This window comes from Nerophis ophidion, linkage group LG18 (genome assembly GCF_033978795.1).
Source record: "Nerophis ophidion isolate RoL-2023_Sa linkage group LG18, RoL_Noph_v1.0, whole genome shotgun sequence".
NCBI lineage: Eukaryota > Metazoa > Chordata > Actinopteri > Syngnathiformes > Syngnathidae > Nerophis > Nerophis ophidion.
In genome coordinates, this window is record NC_084628.1 from 8,565,200 (window position 1) to 8,586,446 (window position 21,247).

Below are 21,247 nucleotides of genomic sequence, written 5' to 3' on the forward strand. Positions count from 1 at the left end.
GTTCACAATCCAGTATTATGGGCCACCTCGCAAAATGGAGACCCGATGGTGTAACTTATGCTGAGACAAAGATGACTATGCTAATAGCTGGAAGCAACATTCCGTTCTCATTTGCGGATGTCTCCAACAAATCCGTGAAGGATGTTCCCGGATTCTGAGATCGCTCGCCAATACGCAAATGGCAGAACAAAGGTTACTCAAATCGTGAAAGGTAAGTGTTTTGTTTTTTTTAGTAACCAGCAAGCACAGTACAGTTTGTAGAACAACTGTGTTTTTATTACTGTGTATTTGATAGGTGCCGTTGGAAGATCAACTATTTATTTTATTTATTTATAAAATAAAATAAAAATATATAGCTAGAATTCACTGAACGTCAAGTACTTCATATATATATATGTATATATATATATATATATATATATATATTAGAAATACTCGATTCGTGGAATTATACGGCACCCCTCTTAACCACACCCCCCGCCCCAACCATGCCTCCGCCCCACCCCCGTTATGTCAAGATAATGGCACTAGCGTTTACTTCATTTAAGAATATTTTCAACATATTGAGCAAAAAAAGTCTCATTTTTTTTCTACCAAGAAAAGTGCACTTATTAGTGAGAATATACTTATTTAAGCTATTTTTGGGTTTATTGAGGCTAGCTAATTTTACTTGTTTTGTTAAGTCTTGAAAAGCCACATTTTCTTGTTCTATTGGCAGATAATTTGCTTGGTTCAAATAAAATACCCTTTATTTTTGTATTTTTTTCCTTGTTTTTGAACACTGACTTTTTGCAGTGTAGGCTCGTATTTTTTTTTTAAATTAACTCCGGATGAATTAATGTGTGTTATACAAGCCAATAAAAAACACATCAACAGGTTACCCACAGCCGCGGATATTAATGCATATGTTTTTTAACTCGGCATTCGTTTGACACTGAAACGGTTATTGTCAAACTACACTGCTGAAAAACACACACATTAAGGACACACACATCTCAACTCACAAAAATCCAAATATTCCACTTGAAATTTTTATTGTGATGGTTAGTAATTATTTGAGAATGAAATGCTAGAATACTAAAGGGACTGGATTTAGAATCATAGTGTTAGCATAAAATCCCACAAGACAAAAAAATCAGTTGTGTGTATGGCCTTTGTGTAGCTGTATGCACTCCCTACAATGTTTATGGTTCTACAGGTTTCAGGTTTGCCAATTTTTAATTGATCTGTGTAAGAAAACATGACATTGATCCATGAGCAACTTATCGAAGAGGAATGCTGACGAGAGAACCAGATTGGATGAAAATAGTGCAATGGTGACAACGTTTCTTTGTATTGGGCACCTCACAGGCCCAGTGTATCTTTATGTACGTTGCAGCCCAACAGAGTGTTTGCAGCCACAACACAGTCTGTCACAGAAGGTGCTTTGGAAAAAAAAAAAAACACACACACAACATTCAAATTCGATGGGATAAAAATATTAAAATCACACAATTGTGTGAGTTAGTTTACCATTCAGAGAAAGGAGCCATGATGCAGCCTTCCTAGCCAGAAGCTTCCATTCGACCTCAGCATCCGATTTGAAGCCATGAAGCCAGACCAGAGCAAGAATGGTGGCCCACACGTTCTCATTCGCCTGAGCTCATCCAATCAAAAGATAGAAAATAACATAAACAAGCGTGGAAAAAAGTTTCCTGGAACATTTATCATTTCCAACAAGAACTCACTGAAGCAGGTTTCAGCTTCTCCAGCTCCTTGCTGGTCTTTCCTAGCACAGCAGCCAGAGTGGGGTTGAGCTCCCAGCTGCCCAACGCCTTCTGGAGGGAAACCAACTGCAGCAAAGGGTCTGTAGGCGACGGGCTGGCTAAAGTTTTTTCAAAACATGCAGGGGAAAGGAGGTCTTGTCAAGAATAAACTTGATAATTCACTGAAGATCAATCATCTTATATTAATATTTATTGAATATATCTGCAGGAGTATAGTGTACTCATGTTCAACAACTTTACAGAACACAGCATACATATCAAATATTTTGCTCAGAACATTGTATGCACCCAACCACAGAAATATACAGCACAATAGTACGTTGTGTTTTTGTCGGGTAAGGATTAGCTCAATTTAAACACGTACATTAATAGAAAATGGATGGATGCAATTAAAATAATAAAAAAAGGCTTTCAACTGACAAGAATCCGCAGAATTCCTCATGCTTGGTGCAGATTTCTTCTTAGAGCGTTGCATCAAGCGTTTAAGTGAATGAAAAATACCTCCTTCAAATTTTTCTGCAAAGGAATAAAGAGCAAAAGCAATTCATAATTGTATGCAAGTTTGCTGGAAAACACACAGGCCTCGAGTTGCTGCACGGTAAACTCTGGCGTTGAAAAGGTAAACTATTTAGTAGGAAAAATAGTTGTTAAACACATTTGTTGGATATCCATTTCTTCCTCTAATAAGACAGGTACTTACGGCCTGCATTTTCCATTGACCTCGGCGTGGAATAATCACCTTTGGGAATAAAAAAAGGGATTATTATAAGAGAATTAAAGAGCGAAATATTTCAATAAATTTGTAAACAAGTGATTGTGAGATGCAGTGACATTAATTAACCAACGCCTTTGAGAGAAAACAAAATAAATAAAAGTATTGAAAGGTACACTATGTGCCATGTAACCTTAAGTAATAAAAATGTGTTTATTGACTTTTATTCTAGCAATCTTTTATTTTTCGTAATGATGTGCTAACTTGGTAGATTTAGAACTCACTCAAGTTTTTCATGGAAGGTGTTGGAATATTTAATAGGTACTTAAGTAGAAGTTATTTTCATGACTAAATACCATGTTGCGCAACAAAAGGTAGCGTCACAAAAGTCAGTATTTTGTCAGGATGAGCTAAGGTAAAACAAATAAAGAAATCAAAGAGGCTGTCAACTGACAAGAAGAAACAGAACACGTCAGCTTATCCATCATACCTGTACTTTCTTCAAATCCTGCAAAAGAATAAAGAGCAAAAGCAATTATTAATTGTAGATTCTGGCGTTGAAAAAAACATGTGAGCCAGAAAAAGCAAAAGTAAGGTTATTGTTATCTGTTGAATGGTGCAGTAATATATCAATCAGTCAATCAACGATTACTTATATAGCCCTAAATCACTAGTGTCTCAAAGGGCTGCACAAACCACAACACAAACCACTACGACATCCTTGGTAGAGCCCACATAAGGGCAAGGAAAACTCACACCCAGTGGGACGTCGGTGACAATGATGACTCTGAGAAACCTTGGAGAGGACCGCATATCTGGGCAACCCCCCCCCTCTAGGGGACCGAAAGCAATGGATGTCGAGCGGGTCTAACATGATACTGTGAAAGTTCAATCCATAGTGGATCCAACACAGCCTCGAGAGTCCAGTCCAAAGCGGATCCAACACAGCAGCGAGCGTTCCGTCCACAGTGGAGCCAACAGGAAACCATCCCAAGCGGAGGCGGATCAGCAGCGCAGAGATGTCCCCAGCCGACACACAAGCAAGCGATCCATCCTGGGTCCCGACTCTAGACGAGTGGTCCATCCTGGGTCCCGACTCTGGACAGCCAGTACTTCATCCATGGCCATCGGACCGGACCCCCTCCACAACGGAGAGTGGGACAAAGGAGAAAAAGAAAAGAAACGGCAGATCAACTGGTCTAAAAAAAGGGGGTCTATTTAAAGGCTAGAGTATACAAATGAGTCTTAAGGGGAGACTTAAAGGCCTACTGAAATGAGATTTTCTTATTTAAACGGGGATAGCAGGTCCATTCTATGTGTCATACTTGATCATTTCGCGATATTGCCATATTTTTGCTGAAAGGATTTAGTAGAGAACATCCACGATAAAGTTCGCAACTGTCGGTGTTAAGAGAAAAGTCCTGCCTTGTTTTTAATGGGAGCCTCCAACAAAAACTGCTCTTTTGGACCGAGAAAACGACAATTTCCCCATTAATTTGAGCGAGGATGAAAGATTCATGTTTGAGGATATTGATAGCGATGGACTAGAAAAAAAAAAAAAAAGTAAAAAAAAAAAGCGATTGCAATCGCGTTGCATTGAGACGGATTCATATGTTTTTAGAGACATTTACTAGGATAATTCTGGGAAATCCCTTATCTTTCTATTGTCTTGCTAGTGTTTTAGTGAGTTTAACCGTACCTAATAGTCGGAAGTGTACGTCCACGCCGGCCGGGTGTTGACGAGCAGTGTCTCGGGGACGCCGACTTTTTAACCACAATTTTCTCACCAAAACCTGCTGGTTGACAAGTGGTAGGGATCCATGTTTGCTGTGATCCATATAGGAAAGTTTCAGCTCTGTGAATTTTAAACAACGAATCTTCATGTGTTTGGGTGGCTAAAGGCTAAAGCTTCCCAACTCCGTCGTTCTACTTTGACTTCTCCAATATTAATTGAACAAATTGCAAAAGATTCAGCAACACAGATCTCCAAAATACTGTCTAATTATGCCGTTAAAGCAGACGACTTTTAGCCTGAGTGTGTGCGCAGCGCTCATATTCATAACAGCCCGTGACGTCACGCGTTCACGTCATCATTACGCGACAATTTCAAGAAAAAACTTCCGGGAAATTTTTAATTGCAATTTAGTAAACTAAAAAGGCCGTATTGGCATGTGTTCCAATGTTAATATTTCATCATTGATATATAAACTATCAGACTGCGTGGTCGGTAGTAATGGGTTTCAGTAGGCCTTTAAGGGGACGGTCAATATGCGCATACGTAAAAATAGGAGGAGATGCCTCATTTAGCGCAAAAAAATTGTCTGGTTTAAGCCAGGTTTTGCTGAGACCAATGACGTTAAGATTGTTGTCTCTGATGACCTCATTAACTAATAACGTTTTGGGAGACAGTGATCTTATGTTTAAAAAGCCTATATTATAGGTAGTGGGCTGTTTTTAAGAAGTTTTTGATCAAATTATCCGTAGAAACAATATTAATAATGTTGCGTTTATTATGCGTAGTGCACTTAAAATAATTACGACCATATCTAGGAATTGATATGATGGGAATTTTCCGATTTTTTGCTTGGTGCTTTGATAAACTGAACGCATCATAGTTTGCCACATCAGTAGAACGCATGTTCTGATTCTTTGCTTGGTGCTTTGATAAACTGAACGCATCATAGTTTCCCACCCAACAGTTGGGTTCCATGATTGGGTATAAAAGCAGTTTCCATTAAATGCTAAGTAATTCACAAACAATGATGGGGTGAGGTTCACCACTTTGTAAGCAAATTGTCGAACAGTTTTAGAACAACATTTCTCAACAAGCTATTGCAAGGAATTTAGGGATTTTACCATCTACGGTCCGTAAAATCATCAAAAAGTTCAGAGAATCTGGAGAAATCACTGCACGTAAGCGATGATATTACGGACTTTTGATCCCTCAGGCGGTATTGCATCAAAAACCGACATCAGTGTGTAAAGGATATCACCACATGGGCTCAGGAACACTTCATAAAACAACTGTCAGTAACTAAAGTTGGTCACTACATCTGTAAGTGCAAGTTAAAACTCTACTATGCAAAGCCAAACTCATTTATCAACAATATCCTGAAACGCCGCCGGCCTGCTCACCTAAGATGGACTGATGCAAAGTGGAAAGGTGTTCTGTGGTCTGACGAGTCCACATTTCAAATTATATTTGGAAACAGAGGATGTGGTGTCCTCCAGAACAAAGAGGAAAATAACCATTTGGATTGTTATAGGCGCAAAGTTCAAAAGCCAGCATCTGTGATGGTATGGGGGTGTATTAGTGCCCAAGGCATAGGTAACTTACATACACATCAGTGAAGGCACCATTAATGCAGAAAGGTACATACAGGTTTTGGAGCAACATATGTTGTCATCCAAGCAACTTTATCATCGACGCCCCTGTCTCCTATCGAAAATGTGTGGCACATTATGAAGCGTAAAATACGACAGCGGAGACCCCGGACTGTTGAACGACTGAAGCTCTACATAAAACAAAAATGGGAAAGAATTCCACTTTCAAAGCTTCAACAATTAGTTTCCTCAGTTCCCAAACTTTTATTGAGTGTTGTCAAAAGAAAAGGTGATGTAACACAGTGGTGAACATGTCCTTTCCCAATTACTTTGGCACGTGTTGCAGCAATGAAATTCTAAGTTAATTATTATTTGCAAAAAGAAATAAAGTTTATGAGTTTGAACATCCAATATTTTGTCTTTGTGGTGCATTCAATTGAATATGGGTTGAAAAGGATTTGATAATCATTGTATTCCGTTTATATTTACATCTAACACAATTTCCCAACTCATATGGAAACGGGGTTTGTATATTGGATCCACTTTAGACTGGACTCACCGTTATGTTAGATCCACTATGGATTGGACTTTCACAATATCATGTTAGACCCGCTCGACATCCATTGCTTTCGGTCCCTTAGGGGGGCGAGGGGTTGCCCACATATGCGGTCCGCTCCAAGGTTTCTCATAGTCATCATTGTCACTGTCACCGACGTCCCACTGGGTGTGAGTTTTTCCTTGCCCTTATGAGGGCTCTACCGAGGATGTCGTTGTGGTTTGTGCAGCCCTTTGAGACACTTGTGATTTAGGGCTATATAAATAAACATTGATTGATTGATTGCTTGATTGATTGTTGGATATCCATCTCTTCCTCTAATAACACAGGTACAGTACTTACGGCCTGCATCTATCTTTAACAGTCTGTGACAACCTTTGGGAATAAAAAAAGATTATATGAGAATTAAAGAGCAAAATATTTCAATAAATTTGTAAACAAGTGATTGTGAGATGCAGTGACATTAATTTACGCCTTTGAGAGAAAATTCTTGAAGGTACACTATGTGCCATGTAACCTTAAGCAATAAAAATGTGTTTATTGACTTTTATTCTAGCAATTTTTTATTTTTCGTAATGATGCGCTAACTTGGTAGATTTAGAACTCACTCAAGTTTTTCATGGAAGGTGTTGGAATATTTAATAGGTACATAAGTAGAAGTTATTTTCATGAGTAAATACCACAGGTGGGACCAAGTCATTGTTTTGCAAGTCACAAGTAAGTCTCAAGTCTCGAGTCAAGTCCCGAGTCAAGACAGGCAAGTCCCGAGTCAAGTCCAAGTCAAAACTGAAAAGTCTCAAGTGAAGTCCCAAGTCCTGCATTTTGAGTTTCGAGTCATTTCAAGTCCTTTGAACCACAGACTAATATATTTACACAGATTGTGTATGCTTTTAAAACGCTGTATGTATTTATTATAAAAGAAAATAGTGCTGACATTGCACTTCATAATAGCACTATTAACCAGTTATTTTAAACATGTAACTCATTCCTTTACAGAATAAACACATTTGAAAAAACAAGTGCAACTGTAATTATTTGCACCAAAGTGTTATCATTGTACTTCCATGGCATAACTGCAGTGGAACTAGTAGAAACTGCAGGATGGAAAACTGCAGTGGAACTAGTTCCACTGCAGTTTCCATCCTGTTTTTACCTTATATCATTGATCTCATCTCATATTGTATGTGTTTTAAAGTGTGCGTACACAGGAAAACCATAAATACATGAACATAACAATGAACAGATTTGTACTTTTTAGATGTCAGGGCCCTATGGAAGGTGTACACATATTCTTAATATAGTATACATTTTAACTGACCTTTATTTGACTGTTTGTCATTTTTTGGGTTGTGGTAGGTGGCTAAAATATCTGGTGCTGCTGACCGCCGTCTAACGTTACGTTACTGTGTGTGATACATTCACTAACGTAACATTATGTGTAGATACCTCATGCAACCCTGCTTAAAAAAAAATCACTTGACAATAAGTATGAATAAGGTAGCGAACTGCAGTGGACGCAACAGATTGTAGTGTTTGCAATGACGTTATAACCATAGACATCTTATAAGTAGACCCAGCATTGGCTGCTGTGACGCGAGCAACTTGGCCACCATCTTGAAGTGGTGATGAGGAGCTGGGGAGCAGCTTAAACTGACAGTTGAGAGGTAGAAAATAAAGATGCAGTGGTGTTCAGCGTTTTCCTGCTTAAATGAGCGGACTGTTAAAAATAGGAATCGGGGGATTACTTTTCACAAGTAAGATTTAACATTAACATACTATTGGTTGTATTTTTTGAAAATAATATTATCACAGAATTGTGAAGGAGCAAAGATCTTCAATATTTGTATGTGAAAATCACAAAGAAATCTTCTGGAGGAGGATGACCCCCCTACTGGTATTTGGTTTACTAACTTTCAGCCACACCTAAAACAAAATTCACCAGCCACCACTGATTATGATGCATTCATAATTTTAGGCAAAACAGAAGACAATACTCTCTTAACAGTAAAACTGTAACCAGGAATAAGTCTTCAAGTGACAATATTCAAATACTAACATTGTTGGGTAAGACAGACTTTGATTTTATTCTGAATCCAGTGCAACAGATTGTTGGCTTTAGCTGATATAAAGACTTTCAGGCTTTAATATATGTTTAAGTATTTGGCAGACACTTTTATCCAAAGCAACATACAGTAAAAATACATATAAAACAATCACTGTAAACATGATCGTTTAGGGGAAGAATGTAATAGAAAATATCAATACAAAATGTCAAGACAAAATAAACTCTCTGCTGTTGCAGCAACACAGATACAGTCTATTGGTTCGTAAGATATATAGATATCTAATATATTCATACATTGTTTATGTAGGATATTTAAAAATAGCTGACCGTTTTTTTCCCCCTTCTCTGGGATTATTATTCCCAGTTTTGATCTTGGACGTCTGGTCACTTATAGCATATAAGAATATTCAATTACTGTTAAGCAAACTATGAACACGCCAAAACATGTGTCCTTTATCATAGTTACACGTATGACAAAAAAGCGCGTGAAAATCAGTGGTATTCAGTGAGATAAAATGCGCTGACAGTTCATTGTTCCTACCAAATGAATTGCACTGAGTGGAGTTGATCACCACTCCAAGACGGCGGCCGCGTGTCTCGTTTCGTCAGCGGCAGTAGTGGTCGATGCTGCGTCTACTTATAAGATGTCTATGGTTCTAACGTTAGCAGTGAGTTTGCAGCCTGACTGATTTAATTACAAAGCAAATAAAAGTTATGTTACACAGCCAATAAACGTTAGCTTACATTCAAAACTTACTCTTCATTGTGCATCTTCAAATGTCGAACGAAGTTGGAAGTTGTTGCGTCTCCGTCTGTAATCTTCCAACCGCATGTTTGGCATACGGCAATTCGTTATTTGTGGATCAAGTTGTTTCAATACCCGAACAAAACTACTTTTGGCATAATTTTTCCTCACTGGCGCTTTGTTTGAGAGCTCTTCTTCGTTGTTTATTCTGCAATTTGATTGGATGAATGCTGTGTGACGAAAATAACGTGGATGTAATTTGATTGGCTGTTGTACTGACAGGTAGCACACACGCTGTAACATACACTTGTACACAATGGAAATACGGAGCACCCCTGAATAACTTTTTAATTGTTGGGTTTTAGGTAAAGTAGCAAGTCATGTCAAGTCAAAAGGCTCAAGTCCAAGTGAAGTCACAAGTCATTGATGGTAAAGTCTAAGTCGAGTTGCAAGTCTTTTTACATTTTGTCAGGTCAAGTCTAAAGTCATCAAATTCATGACTCGAGTCCAAGTCATGTGACTCGAGTCCACACCTCTGGTAAATACCATGTTGCGCAACAAAAGGTTGCGTCACAAAAGTCATTGTTTTGTCAGGATGAGCTAAGGTAAAACAAATAACTTAAAGAAATCAAAGAGGCTGTCAACTGACAAGATTCAACAGAACACATCAGGCTTTGCATCTTCTTAGATATACTTCCTACAGATTGTTTTGCAAAAGAATAAGGAGCAAATGCAATTATTAATTCTATGCAAGTTTGCTGGAAGACACAGGCCTTAAGTTGCTGCACAATAGACTGGCGTTGAAAAAAAAACATGTGAGCCAGAGAAAGCAAAAGTAATGTTATAGTTATCTGTTGAATGGTGCAGTAATGTACAATAATTCTCTCACAATCAATAGTTATGTTAAGTTTGAACCTTCCTTAAATAGAATAGAAAATCGCGAACATGGTAGTTTTTTTTTTAACTCACATTTGAAGTTATTTGAAGGTGTTGGAATATTTCTGAGCAGCAGAGGTCCTTGAACGGCTTCTTTGCTTGCTTCTTTGCTTGCTTTGTTGATTGCAACAAAGGCGGTGAAGGAGCTGCTCACTCCTGATTGGACGCTGACGTCCACCACCTGGACCTTCACTGTCTCATCCTGCTGTGTGCCGCGTTTGCTCTCCTTTGTCTCCAAGCAGCGAATCAAAGTCCGAGCACACAGTCTATGGATGGTTAATCTGCGGACAGCAAAAACTTCCCATTTCTATCACAAACTCTTCAATTTAATACAAAGCAGTAAGTTCATATGTCAATAAATACTCCTTATTTGTCTGCTGTTCGGGGCAGTGAAGTTTTCTTCCCCAAGTTGCCAAAGTAACAGTGAGAGTGACTGGCCATGCTATTTTTTATATTTGGCTTGATTAACCAAATTATCATGTCTCACAAATTCTACCTGGCAACAAGTGCCAATAATTGAAGTTAGTAGTGTGTCAAAAACATGAATTAAGCCTGCATTACCCTGTTTCCTCTGTGGGTTTTAGAACGAAGCGGAGCTGGTTCTGGTACGGATGACCTGCTAGGCTGTACTCGACAGTTACACAGCCATCTGTTGCCTCGGAACTCTGAGGAAATACAGCGGGGTTAGAAACCCAATGACACATCATTCTTGTATGTGCTTAAAGACAAGACATGTGACCGACCTGTCCAGTGAGCTGAACATAAATGAGGGACCTTTGACCCTGGAAAATTGATGTGAGAGGTGGAGACAAGACAGTGACAGACACTCCCTTTGGCAGATCCCACTTGACCAAAATGTCCGCCACTGCTGGTTGCAAAGCAAATTGCAGCGATTGCATCACCTGTGTAGGACAAGTGTCAATTATTTATTTGGGATTTATCTTTATAGTGAAAGTCTTGATGTCTCGCCAACTTTTGCTTGCATTCTGTCAGCTCCTGTGATGAACTGAGCATGACCTCCTCCCTCCTTAGCCAATCCATCGATGAGAGCAGTGCTGGCCCCTTCGCCCATCCCAAAAGAGAAACACCTGCAAGACAGCCTTGTTGATTATATATACAGTATACATATATAAACAAAGATATACAGCAGGGGTGTCCAAACTTTTTCCAATGAGGGCCACACACGGAAAAATAAAATCATGCGGGGGGCCGTTTTGATATTTTTCATTTTCAAACCAAAACAAAATATATGGATTCCTTTTTTTTTACCTTTAGGACTCCCAGGGACCATAGAGGGTCTCCGTCATTAACATGTTAAAAATAAGTCAAATGATTATTTTCATTTTTTATGTAACGCTTACAATAAATCTCTATATCAACTTCAGGTTGATATAAAGTAAAAAAAAAAAAGGTTTTATGGCTTTTCAGTAAAAGACAACTTAGTTTTTTATAGTAAAACTGAAATATGCAGTATTTCCCCTATTGCCCAAAACATTCAAAAAACAATGTTTGATCTGAAATAATTGGTGCCCTAAAAAGATCAATAATACAGAATACTATTGATTTAAATGTATTATTTTTTCTGAGTAATCACAGTGAAAAAATAAATAAAATCCCACTAAATATCTTTGGGAACCAAAAGGTCCCCCCACTCATAAAGTGATACATTTTTATTATTATTTGTTCTACTTTCAACACTTAAGTTACGAGATCAACTTCATATATATCTGTCGATTTTACGTTTGAACTATTTTGTTGGTTTTATGCTCTTTTGTCAAAGAAAACACTGTTTTTATATGGCAACCACACAGTATATGCACATATTTTCCACATAAAACATTATGAAGTGAAATATTTGAAGTAATTGGAGCCTTAAATAGGTCAATAATTAATAAAAAAAAAAAATATATATAACTTTTTTTTTTCCCCGCATCGGCAATAAGAGCAAAATAAAGAAAAACAAAAGAAAAACAAACAGTCTTCATGGCAGCTTTGTGTTAACATTGCAACTTTTCCCCGTTGGAGTTCACATCCTTCTACTTTTTTTAGTGTTTTTAAAATTTATTTTTGCAATAGCATTTCCAGAATGTGTGGTGGGCCACTAAACAATTAGCTGCAGTCCACATTTTGGACACCCCTGATATACAGACATATTATACATATGCATATATATATATATATATATATATATATATATATATATATATATATATATATATATATATATATATATATATATATATATATATATATTATAGAAGGCTGAACTGCTGATCAGCAAGTTGCACACTGCTGCACCAAAGTTATAGCAACATTTTTTAAATTATGTATCCTCAGAAAGCCATTTATACAGGCATTCAATTTAATATGTTGATGCTAAGCAGAGGTCTCCCGTCCAAAGGCAAAACCTAGTAACTCACTTCTAGCTGATTTTGAGAAAACAAAGGAAAACCAATCTATCTTGATGCTGTCTTATAAAGATCTACAAAGTCATCAAACGTATAGATGTTTTTTTGAGCTTTCATTTTCTTGCCGATTGAGCAATGGATTGAATCTGCTCTCATGAACGTGTGCCCTTTCTCCAGATATTTTATCACAATCTCGGGTGGGGCCCATTCTGCGTTTGCACATTGGGCAAGAGCCGTGTACAGCGTCCAGTTTTTATTTTGACCTCCACAGTTATCTGCCCAAAAGAGTATGCAAGGTGAAGAATCAAAAACAATACATTTAATGAAGGTGCTTGCAACCTCCTGGGCCAATCTTCCAAATATCCCCTCGTGCCATAATATCACAATCAGGTTGACCGTCGGCCCCCGTTCGTGCAAATGTCTCATTAAAGACAATAAGGCGACTGACAAAGAAGCTTCGATTGGTCCCTTGAGATACTAGGTTTTTCTGTTGTATCTAGGTGGTTATGTGGTAGTTGCTAGGTCCTGCCATGAGCGTAACAGCTTACTTACGGAACAAATTACAATATCGCATACACTAATGTAAAGCATATCACCTACGAACTCCAAAATTATTATCAGCTCAGTTTTGACCAAAATTGAGTTACTGGGTTTTGCCTTTGGACAGGAGAGGTGTGAACTCGAGTCACATGACTTGGAATTGAGTCACACTCGAGTCATGAATTAGATGACTTTAGACTCGACTTGAAAAAATTTAAGGAGACTTACAACTCAACTTAGACTTTAACATCAATGACTTGTGACTTCACTTGGACTTGAGCCTTTTTTACCTGACAAGTCTTGCTACTTTCCCCAAAACCCAAAGTTATTCAGGAGCGCTCCGTATCTTTCATTGTGTACACGTGTGTGTCTGTCAGCGTGTGTGCTCTCAGTACAAAAGCCAATCAAATTAGATCTACATTGTTTTTTATCCCACAGCATTCATCCATTGCAGGACAACCAACGGAGAAAAGTTGTCAAACAACGCGCCAGTGAGAAAAAATTAGGCCAAAATTGGTTTCGTTCGGGTATAAAAACTACGATTCGGTCAACAAATTGCAGTATGCAAAACATGCGGTTCGAAGAATTCAGGTTGGAAACGCAACAACTTCCAACTTTGTTCGACATTTGAAGATGCACAAAGAAGGGTAAGTTTTGATTGTAAGCTAATGTTTATTGGCTAAGTAACATAACTTTTATTTGCTGTTTAGTTAAATAAGTGAGGCTGTAAACTCACTGCTAACGTTATAACCATAGAGATATTTTACAGTAGGTAGACGCAGCATGGAGCTCTACTGCCTACTGGCGCTGACGAGATGAGGGGCCGCCATCTTGGAGTGGTGATCCGCTCCACTCAGTGCAATTCATTTGGCAGGAGCAATGAACTGTCAGTGCATTTAATTTATTTTACCTCACTGAATACCACTGATTTTCACGCACTTTTTTGTCATACGTGTAGCTATGATTAAGGACACATGTTTTGGCATGTTGTATTATTCATATCATAGTTTGCTTAACCGTAATAGAATATTCTTATATGCTATGAGTGACCAGATGTCCAAGATCAAAACTGGGAATATAATCCTAGTGATGGGAGAAAAAAACAGTCATCTATTTTTAAATTGAAGAAACAATATGATTAGGTTATATATACATGCGTGTATCCTACATAAACAATTTTTGAATATATTAGATATCTATATATTGTATAGATTGTATCTCTGTTTCTGGAGCAGCAGAGAGTTTATTCTGTATTGATATTTTGTATTACATTCTTCTCTTAAATGATAATGTTTACAGTGATTGTTTTATTGTATGTCACTTTGGATAAAAGTGTCTGCCAAATACCTAAACATTAACATATATAAACACCTGAAAGTCTTTATATCAGCTAAAACCACCAATCTGTTTCACTGGATTCAGAATAAAACCAAATTCTGTTTTACCCAACAAAGTGAGTATTTGAATATTGTTACTTGAAGACTTATTCCTGGTTACAATTATACTGTTAAGGAAGTATTGTCTTATACTTTGCCTAAAACGAGAATGCATCATAATCAGTGGCGGCTGGTGAATTTTGTTTTAGGTGGGGCTGAAAGTTTGTAAACCAAACCCCTGTAGGGGGGTCATCCTCCCCCAGAAGATTTCTTTGCGATATTCACATACATATATTGATGATATTTGCTCCTTCTCAACTCTGTGGTAATATTCTTTTCACGAAATACAACCCATAGTACTTAATGTTAAATCCTACTTGTGAAAAGTAATCCCCCGATTCCTATTTTCAACAGTCCGCTCAATTGATTAGGAAAACGCTGAACACCGGCATCTTTGTTTTCTACCTGTCAACTGCCAGTTTAGGCTGCTCGGCGGCTCCTCATCACCACTTCAGGATGGCGGCCAAATTTCACGCGTGACAGCAGCCAGCGCTACATCTACTTATAAGAAGTCTATGGTTATAACGTCATTGCAAACATGGAAATCTGTTGCGTCCACTGCAGTTTGCTACCTTTTTCATATTTTTTGTCAAGTGATTTTTTTTAAGCAGGGTTGCATGAGGTACTTACACATAACGTTACGTTAGTGAATGTATCACACACAGTAATGTAACGTTAAATGGCTGTCAGCAGCACCGCATATTTTAGCCACCTACAAAAAGACAAACAGTCAAATAAAGGTCAGTTAAAATGTATAACATATTAAGAAAATGCTTACATATTCCATAGGGCCCAGACATCTAAAAAGTACAAATCTGTTCATTGTTTTGTTCATGTATTTTTTATGTTTTTCATGTGTACGCACACATAAACACACATACAGTATGAGATGAGATCAATGAGATAAGGTAAGAACAGAATAGAAACTGCAGTGGAACTAGTTACAATGCAATATGCCATGGAAAAACAATGTTAACACTTTTGTGCAAATAAGTACAGTTGTACTTGTTTTTTCAAATGTGTTTATTCCGTAAAGGAATGAGTTAAATGTTTAAAATGGCTGGTTAATAGGGCTATTATGAAGTGTTTCTGTCAGCACCATTTTTTTTTTGCTGCAATTTCAAATGCACTTGTTTTAATAAATAAATACAGCGTTTTAAAAGCATGCACAATCTGTGTAAATATATTAGTCTGAGGTTAAAAGGACTTGAAAGGACTCAAAATTCAAAATGCAGGACTTGGGACTTGACTTGAGACTTTTCAGTCTTGACTTTGGACTTGACTCGGGACATGCCTGTCTTGACTCGGAACTTGAGGGCAAAGACATGAGACTTGCTTGTGACTTACAAAACAATGACTTGGTCCTACCTCTGCTGCTAAGACATTTAACATTCAAATGTTTCCTGCATTACTTTTGTACGTGCAGTTAAATAACAGTTGAATTGGATTTTTCTACCATTAACCGTCTTCAAAAGCATTTTAGATAATTTGGTAGTACATTGAATTGTGGACAATAAGTAAGCATACCAGCTTAGGGCATGCATATCCAGCACTGAGAAGGATGCTTGAAAATGGATGAATCCATCATAATGATCAATTTGATTAGAATCTGATACATCTAAACCATCTGCTGAATGAGTTAAAATTAATCTTATATATACTTAAATGTATCTGTGCATGTGAATTGACCTGTGGGAAGTGGAATTCTTCTTCACCAGGTTCAAAACGTCTTTGGTGTTTCCAACCCCGCCATCAGTGAACACAAAAACCTAAGACACACACATACATTTGACTTAAAAGGTACACAACTACATGTTGTCATTGCAATAATTATGTATAGGAAGTGTCACAAAAGATGTTTGTACAGTCGAGTAAAAATGTGATACTGGCATACTCTGTTGTATTCTAAAAGTGTATGCATGTGTGTACGTGTGTGCGTGTGTGTACACATTACTTGTCTTGGTTGACTGGGAATGCAGGGTTGGTTGTAAATGTGTTTGAGCGGCTGAAGGATCTCTGTTCCTCCCAGGTTAGCTTGAAACTCATTAACTTTCTTCAGAGCCTCTTCCATGGTCTTCTCACTGTATTCCACACTTGTACTGCCATCAATATACACACAAATACATGTACCGGTACTCATGCAGTGTGACTTATCAGGAATGTAATGGTTGGACAAAGGGAACTTTCTTACGGGAAGATGTGTTCAAAGCTAGATCCGAAACTGTAGATGTTGAAGTAGCAGCCCATTGGTAAGCTCTTCAGAAGCAGCAGAAGAGTATCCTGTGTGGAAGTGAAAGTCAAAGAGTGAAGGCCACCGTAGGGACAAAAGACAAATGAATGATTTATTAATCCGCTGATTACCCTGGCACTGCTGATGCAAGTCTCACTCTTCTTGGTGTTGTTGATGGGACAACCCATACTTCCAGATCGATCCAGTAAGAACACAAATTCTCCACTTGAGGCCAGTGAAGACATCACAGCCTGAGGGAACTCAGGGTACACACTCAGCATCACGACCGCATCTCCCATCAGTGTACCTAAAACACAATGAAAACATTCAAACACATTCAATGGATAGTTTTACATCAGAAGCAACTCACCAGGCTTGGCAGACGCCTGACCTGCCTCCACCACAGCAGCCGGCTGGTGGGCGTCCTGGTAGTAAATCAGCAACTCAACATCCCTGTCAAACTTGTGACCTGCAGCCAGTTTCACCTAAACCCAGTGAGTAAATAAATACATACATAGCACTTCTCAACCGTGAAAAACAGTTGTCAGCGTTTACGTACCACAGCCTGGCTTTGCTCAGCGTTGAGGTACTGCAGAGGCTCCAAGGAACAGTTGGAGTCGATTTTGGAGACCTGACGAGGAGAGGACACCCGAGCAGAGAAAGACAGACTGTAGGGCACTTGAGAGGCGGGGACAGAGGTCACCTGGACGCCGCCACCTTCACTCCCTGGAAACATCATACAATCAACAAGAACTCTGCCAAAACTAAGTATCTACATCAGGGTTTTTCTAAATGTTTTCAGCCCTAATATTTGGTTTTATCATTACTAAAATACACAATAATTTGCCATGACATTAGCAAATACTGTATAAACACTAATAACATGAACAGATATGATATTAGCATGAATGAAAAAGGTGTTGCCAAGTGCCTTACCGTGAGGTTGGTAGCGAGGGTTGAGCACCGCAGGCAAACAAAACCTCAGCGCATCATCCGCCTGAACAGCCAGCTCAATGATATACTCCAGCCTGATGGAGGCGCTCTCTCCTGGAGGAAGACTGCCCACACTGAGAGAGAAGATATCCGGGCTTTGCTCACTCTCCTCCAGGAGGAAGGCCTGCTGCCCTGAGCTCAAGGCGTCGTCGTACTCCTCGCGGGCCTGGAGAGGACAAAACCTGTTCGAGGACTCTCTTTTCCAGCCTTTCCGTCTTCATCACTCATGTGACTTACCGCCAGTTTCTCCTTCACCTCGGCCACAATCTCAGTCTGTCCGACCTTAGCGCTGAAATGGCAGACAGCAGCATCTCCGGGCAGAGGGAAGACAAAAACAGCTTCTATGGCTTTGTCCTCCTTGTTCTCATAGTGCAGAGTGGACACTACTGTGGCTACGTGGTCCTTCACCTCCAGCTCTACTTCAATGCCCTTTAAAGGAACTGAACCACACACACACACACACACACACACACACACACACACACACACACACACACACACACACACACACACACACACACACACACACACACACACACACACACACACACACAAAAGTTGTAATAAAAGGTGCAAAGATAAACAATGTGTCTGGGGATGATTAAACCTAATGGAATCATATAGAGTGACAATATTACAGGCCCAAAGATTGACCTAATGGAATCATATAGAGTGACAATATTACAGGCCCAAAGATTGACCTAATGGAATCATATAGAGTGACAATATTACAGGCCCAAAGATTGAACCCCGGGGGTACATCAGAAAAAAAGGAGAGCAACTGTATCCGAAAAAAATTAGTAATCATCACTGACAATTTACTATTGGAGCGGAATTAAGTAAAATATATTAGCACAAAACCACATAGGCCAACTCAGTGTATCAGGTGGGAGATGAGGACTGCATGGTCCATGGTGTCAAAGGCTGCTATAAGAGCCAAAAGTAATTGACATTGTGCACTTTTATTAAGCCTAATCAAAACATTTCAGCAATATCATGTAGGGACAGAAATGGCTGAAGGAAAAGTTACTTTGCGACTTTGGACAGACAAGGCAGAGATAAGATTGGAGGAAAGTTGGACAGGTCTGAGGTATGCGTTTTGAAGACTGGTCTGACTACAACTTGTCTAAGAACAGTCCCTTAAGATACTTCAAGTCTAGCTTTCTTCTAATTTTGCTCAGCCTCTTTACACTGACATCTCAAGACATGTGTGGTTTAATTTTGCCACGGGTCAGGAGTAGTTGTAGTTACAGTGACTTTGTCTCCTACATTCTTTTCACGTGTTGTGCAATTCATAATTATCACTTTGTTTGAATTGATTATTATTTAATAGTGATATATGATTGATCTGTACCTGGCTCTCTGTTGTAAGTGAGCAGCCCACAGCGTCTCATCATGATGCGGCGTCAACAGGAAACTTTTCAATATTGATTTTTTTTCCTGCAAAAGAAGTCGACAAGTAAAGGGAAACGGAAACATATTACAAATACAATGCAGTTGTAGACTACACAAGAGCAAACATATTATATGAACACCTTTTTTGGGAAATGTGAGCATTATTATTATAGTTAAACAAATACTCTACAGCTTACCTGTTGGTGTGTGTGTGTGAGGAAGTGTCCACAGTAAACACGGAAGAGGACTCAGTTAAGTTTAGAGTAGAAGGCCACACCCACTCAGCGTTGAGATATTTTTTTTTGTCGTTTGGCACACCACGCCCGACTGGGTACACTCCTATTTATTTAGTTTTAATTTCAGTTTTTAAAAGAAATCAAGAACAATCCAAAATAAATTGCAAATGTTGGTGATTATTTTTAGAAGGTTTAATTAATTGATGTACTGTTTGATTTTATTGAAATAATTGCTTGTGTTTAAAATAACTTAAATGTATTTGTATAATTAAGGCTATTATTTTAATGTAAATTAATAATGGAATATTGATTTTAATACAATAAACAAATCTTACTTTGATGGATATTTATTCCCTAGGTCAGGAAAACACAGAGGCTATTTAATCTCTGCAGGTTTGTTTCACAGGTTTCCCTGCTCTTGAGGGGAGTTTTGATAGATTAGTATGGATTAGTATAGATTAGTATAGATCGATAGATCGATAAATAGCGACAGATATAATATACATGTATATGTCAAATATATATATAGCACAGAAAGTTGTTAAACAAAAAAATTCCACATTGGATGCATCAGTTGCAACGTGAGATGGTAGAGAACAACAAAGAAGCAAACGTGGTCTGCTGTTGACCACAATTAAGATGATCCAAGAAGACACAGAGGGCAGCGAAAGAAAACAGAGCGCCGCAGCAAAGTGCAGACTGTGGAGTATAATTGTGCAGCAATAGGGTTGCTTGCGTTGGCACGTGTATACTCAAATGCACCCAGACTGACAAGCTACAACAAACCATATCAGTTTAAGTGAATGGAAAAGCATCATGCAGAGTAGGGCCAGGTCAAGTCCAGTAGGTATTGTGCAGTGGGAAATGAGCATTAGCGTGAGTCAAGTGGGCATTGAATTGAAAATAATCCCATGCAAACCGAAGGAAAGTCATTTATATTTTAACTAGTACATTACTCCTATCTACAAATCCTTCAGTAATTACTGTAAGATACATAGCCTGAAACAGCTGATCACTCAATTCACACGGGTGTGCCATGCCCTGCTGCTCAAACAGTCATTGATTTGATTTTGACATCAGACCGGACCAAGAACTCCAGAAGTGGTGTAATCGAGTGCGTAATAAGTGATCACTTCATCATTTTCTGCACACGTAAAATTTAAAAATCTGTATCAAATTGTCACAACACAATAAGATTGAGATCGATGAAAAAGTACACCAGCGAAGCTCTAACAGCAGCCCTGGAGAGACTGGACTGGTCAAATGTACTAAATTGCTCATCGTTTGAAAAAGCATGGGCATGCTTCAAATCCAACTTCCGTAATGTATCTGACCAGCTAGCACCCATGAAAGCTTCCAGGGTAAAATCCAGAACAGAACCCTGGATCAATGCAGACATAATAGAAGCCATGAAACTTAGAGATGACAAACACGCTAAGTTCACAAAAAATAGGGCTGAACAGCTCCTTAAAGAATACAAAAAACTAAGAAACGAAGTAACTAATATGATCAGAAAAACCAAATCCAGTTACTTCAACGACAAAAATAGTGGAAAATACAAATATCCCGCAAAAACTCTGGAAGACACCGAAACAATTGGGCCACAGCAGTCTCAAAACAAAAAACACCAACCTCAACTTGAAAATAAGCGGCTCACTCACGACAGAAACTGAATGTGGAAAATTGCTTTAATAGATTTTACTCAACCATCGCTTCCACGTTGGTAAGCAAATTGCCCTCACATCCAGGAGTCTACAGTGAACAGCACATCCAAGACGTTTACAAAAACAAAGGGCTACGCAAGGATGACTTCAAATTTGTCAAAGTTAAAAACTGATGATGTGTTAAAGAAACTCAGCTCTCTGCGGCCAACAAAGCCACAGGACATGATAATATTCCCACCAG

At 38.6% G+C, this 21,247-nt stretch overlaps 1 protein-coding gene across 2 annotated transcripts; it reads right to left on the reverse strand.

Moving 5' to 3' along the window:
- Window positions 1-1,017: 1,017 nt before the first annotated feature.
- LOC133537558 (von Willebrand factor A domain-containing protein 5A-like) lies at window positions 1,018-19,375 on the reverse strand. Of its 2 annotated transcripts, none has more exons than XM_061878683.1 (21): window positions 19,304-19,375; window positions 19,066-19,151; window positions 17,949-18,151; window positions 17,655-17,877; window positions 17,278-17,444; window positions 17,089-17,203; window positions 16,850-17,025; window positions 16,680-16,768; window positions 16,443-16,587; window positions 16,178-16,257; window positions 11,078-11,192; window positions 10,848-11,006; window positions 10,666-10,769; window positions 10,138-10,385; window positions 6,701-6,733; window positions 2,969-2,986; window positions 2,467-2,505; window positions 2,187-2,282; window positions 1,728-1,864; window positions 1,513-1,636; window positions 1,018-1,424 (listed from the first exon to the last, which is right to left on the reverse strand). In XM_061878683.1, exons 2-21 carry the CDS (start codon window positions 19,106-19,108, stop codon window positions 1,345-1,347), a joined length of 2,394 nt encoding a protein of 797 aa, XP_061734667.1. In that variant the 5' UTR covers window positions 19,109-19,151; window positions 19,304-19,375; the 3' UTR covers window positions 1,018-1,344. The 2 variants fall into 2 exon arrangements, with proteins under 2 accessions (XP_061734667.1, XP_061734666.1); XM_061878682.1 differs by having other exon boundaries at window positions 2,933-2,986.
- Between the last annotated feature and the right edge of the window lie 1,872 nt (window positions 19,376-21,247).

Bases quoted from the DNA above. Each gene is read 5' to 3' on its own strand.
- LOC133537558 (XM_061878682.1), bottom strand. From the start codon at position 19,108: ATGATGAGACGCTGTGGGCTGCTCACTTACAACAGAGAGCCAG. The intron at 11,193-16,177 runs GTCAATTCACAT...GCTGTCTTGCAG, and splicing joins AAGAATTCCACTTCCCACAG to GTGTTTCTCTTTTGGGATGG. The intron at 10,770-10,847 runs GTCGGTCACATG...GTATTTCCTCAG, and splicing joins ATGTTCAGCTCACTGGACAG to AGTTCCGAGGCAACAGATGG.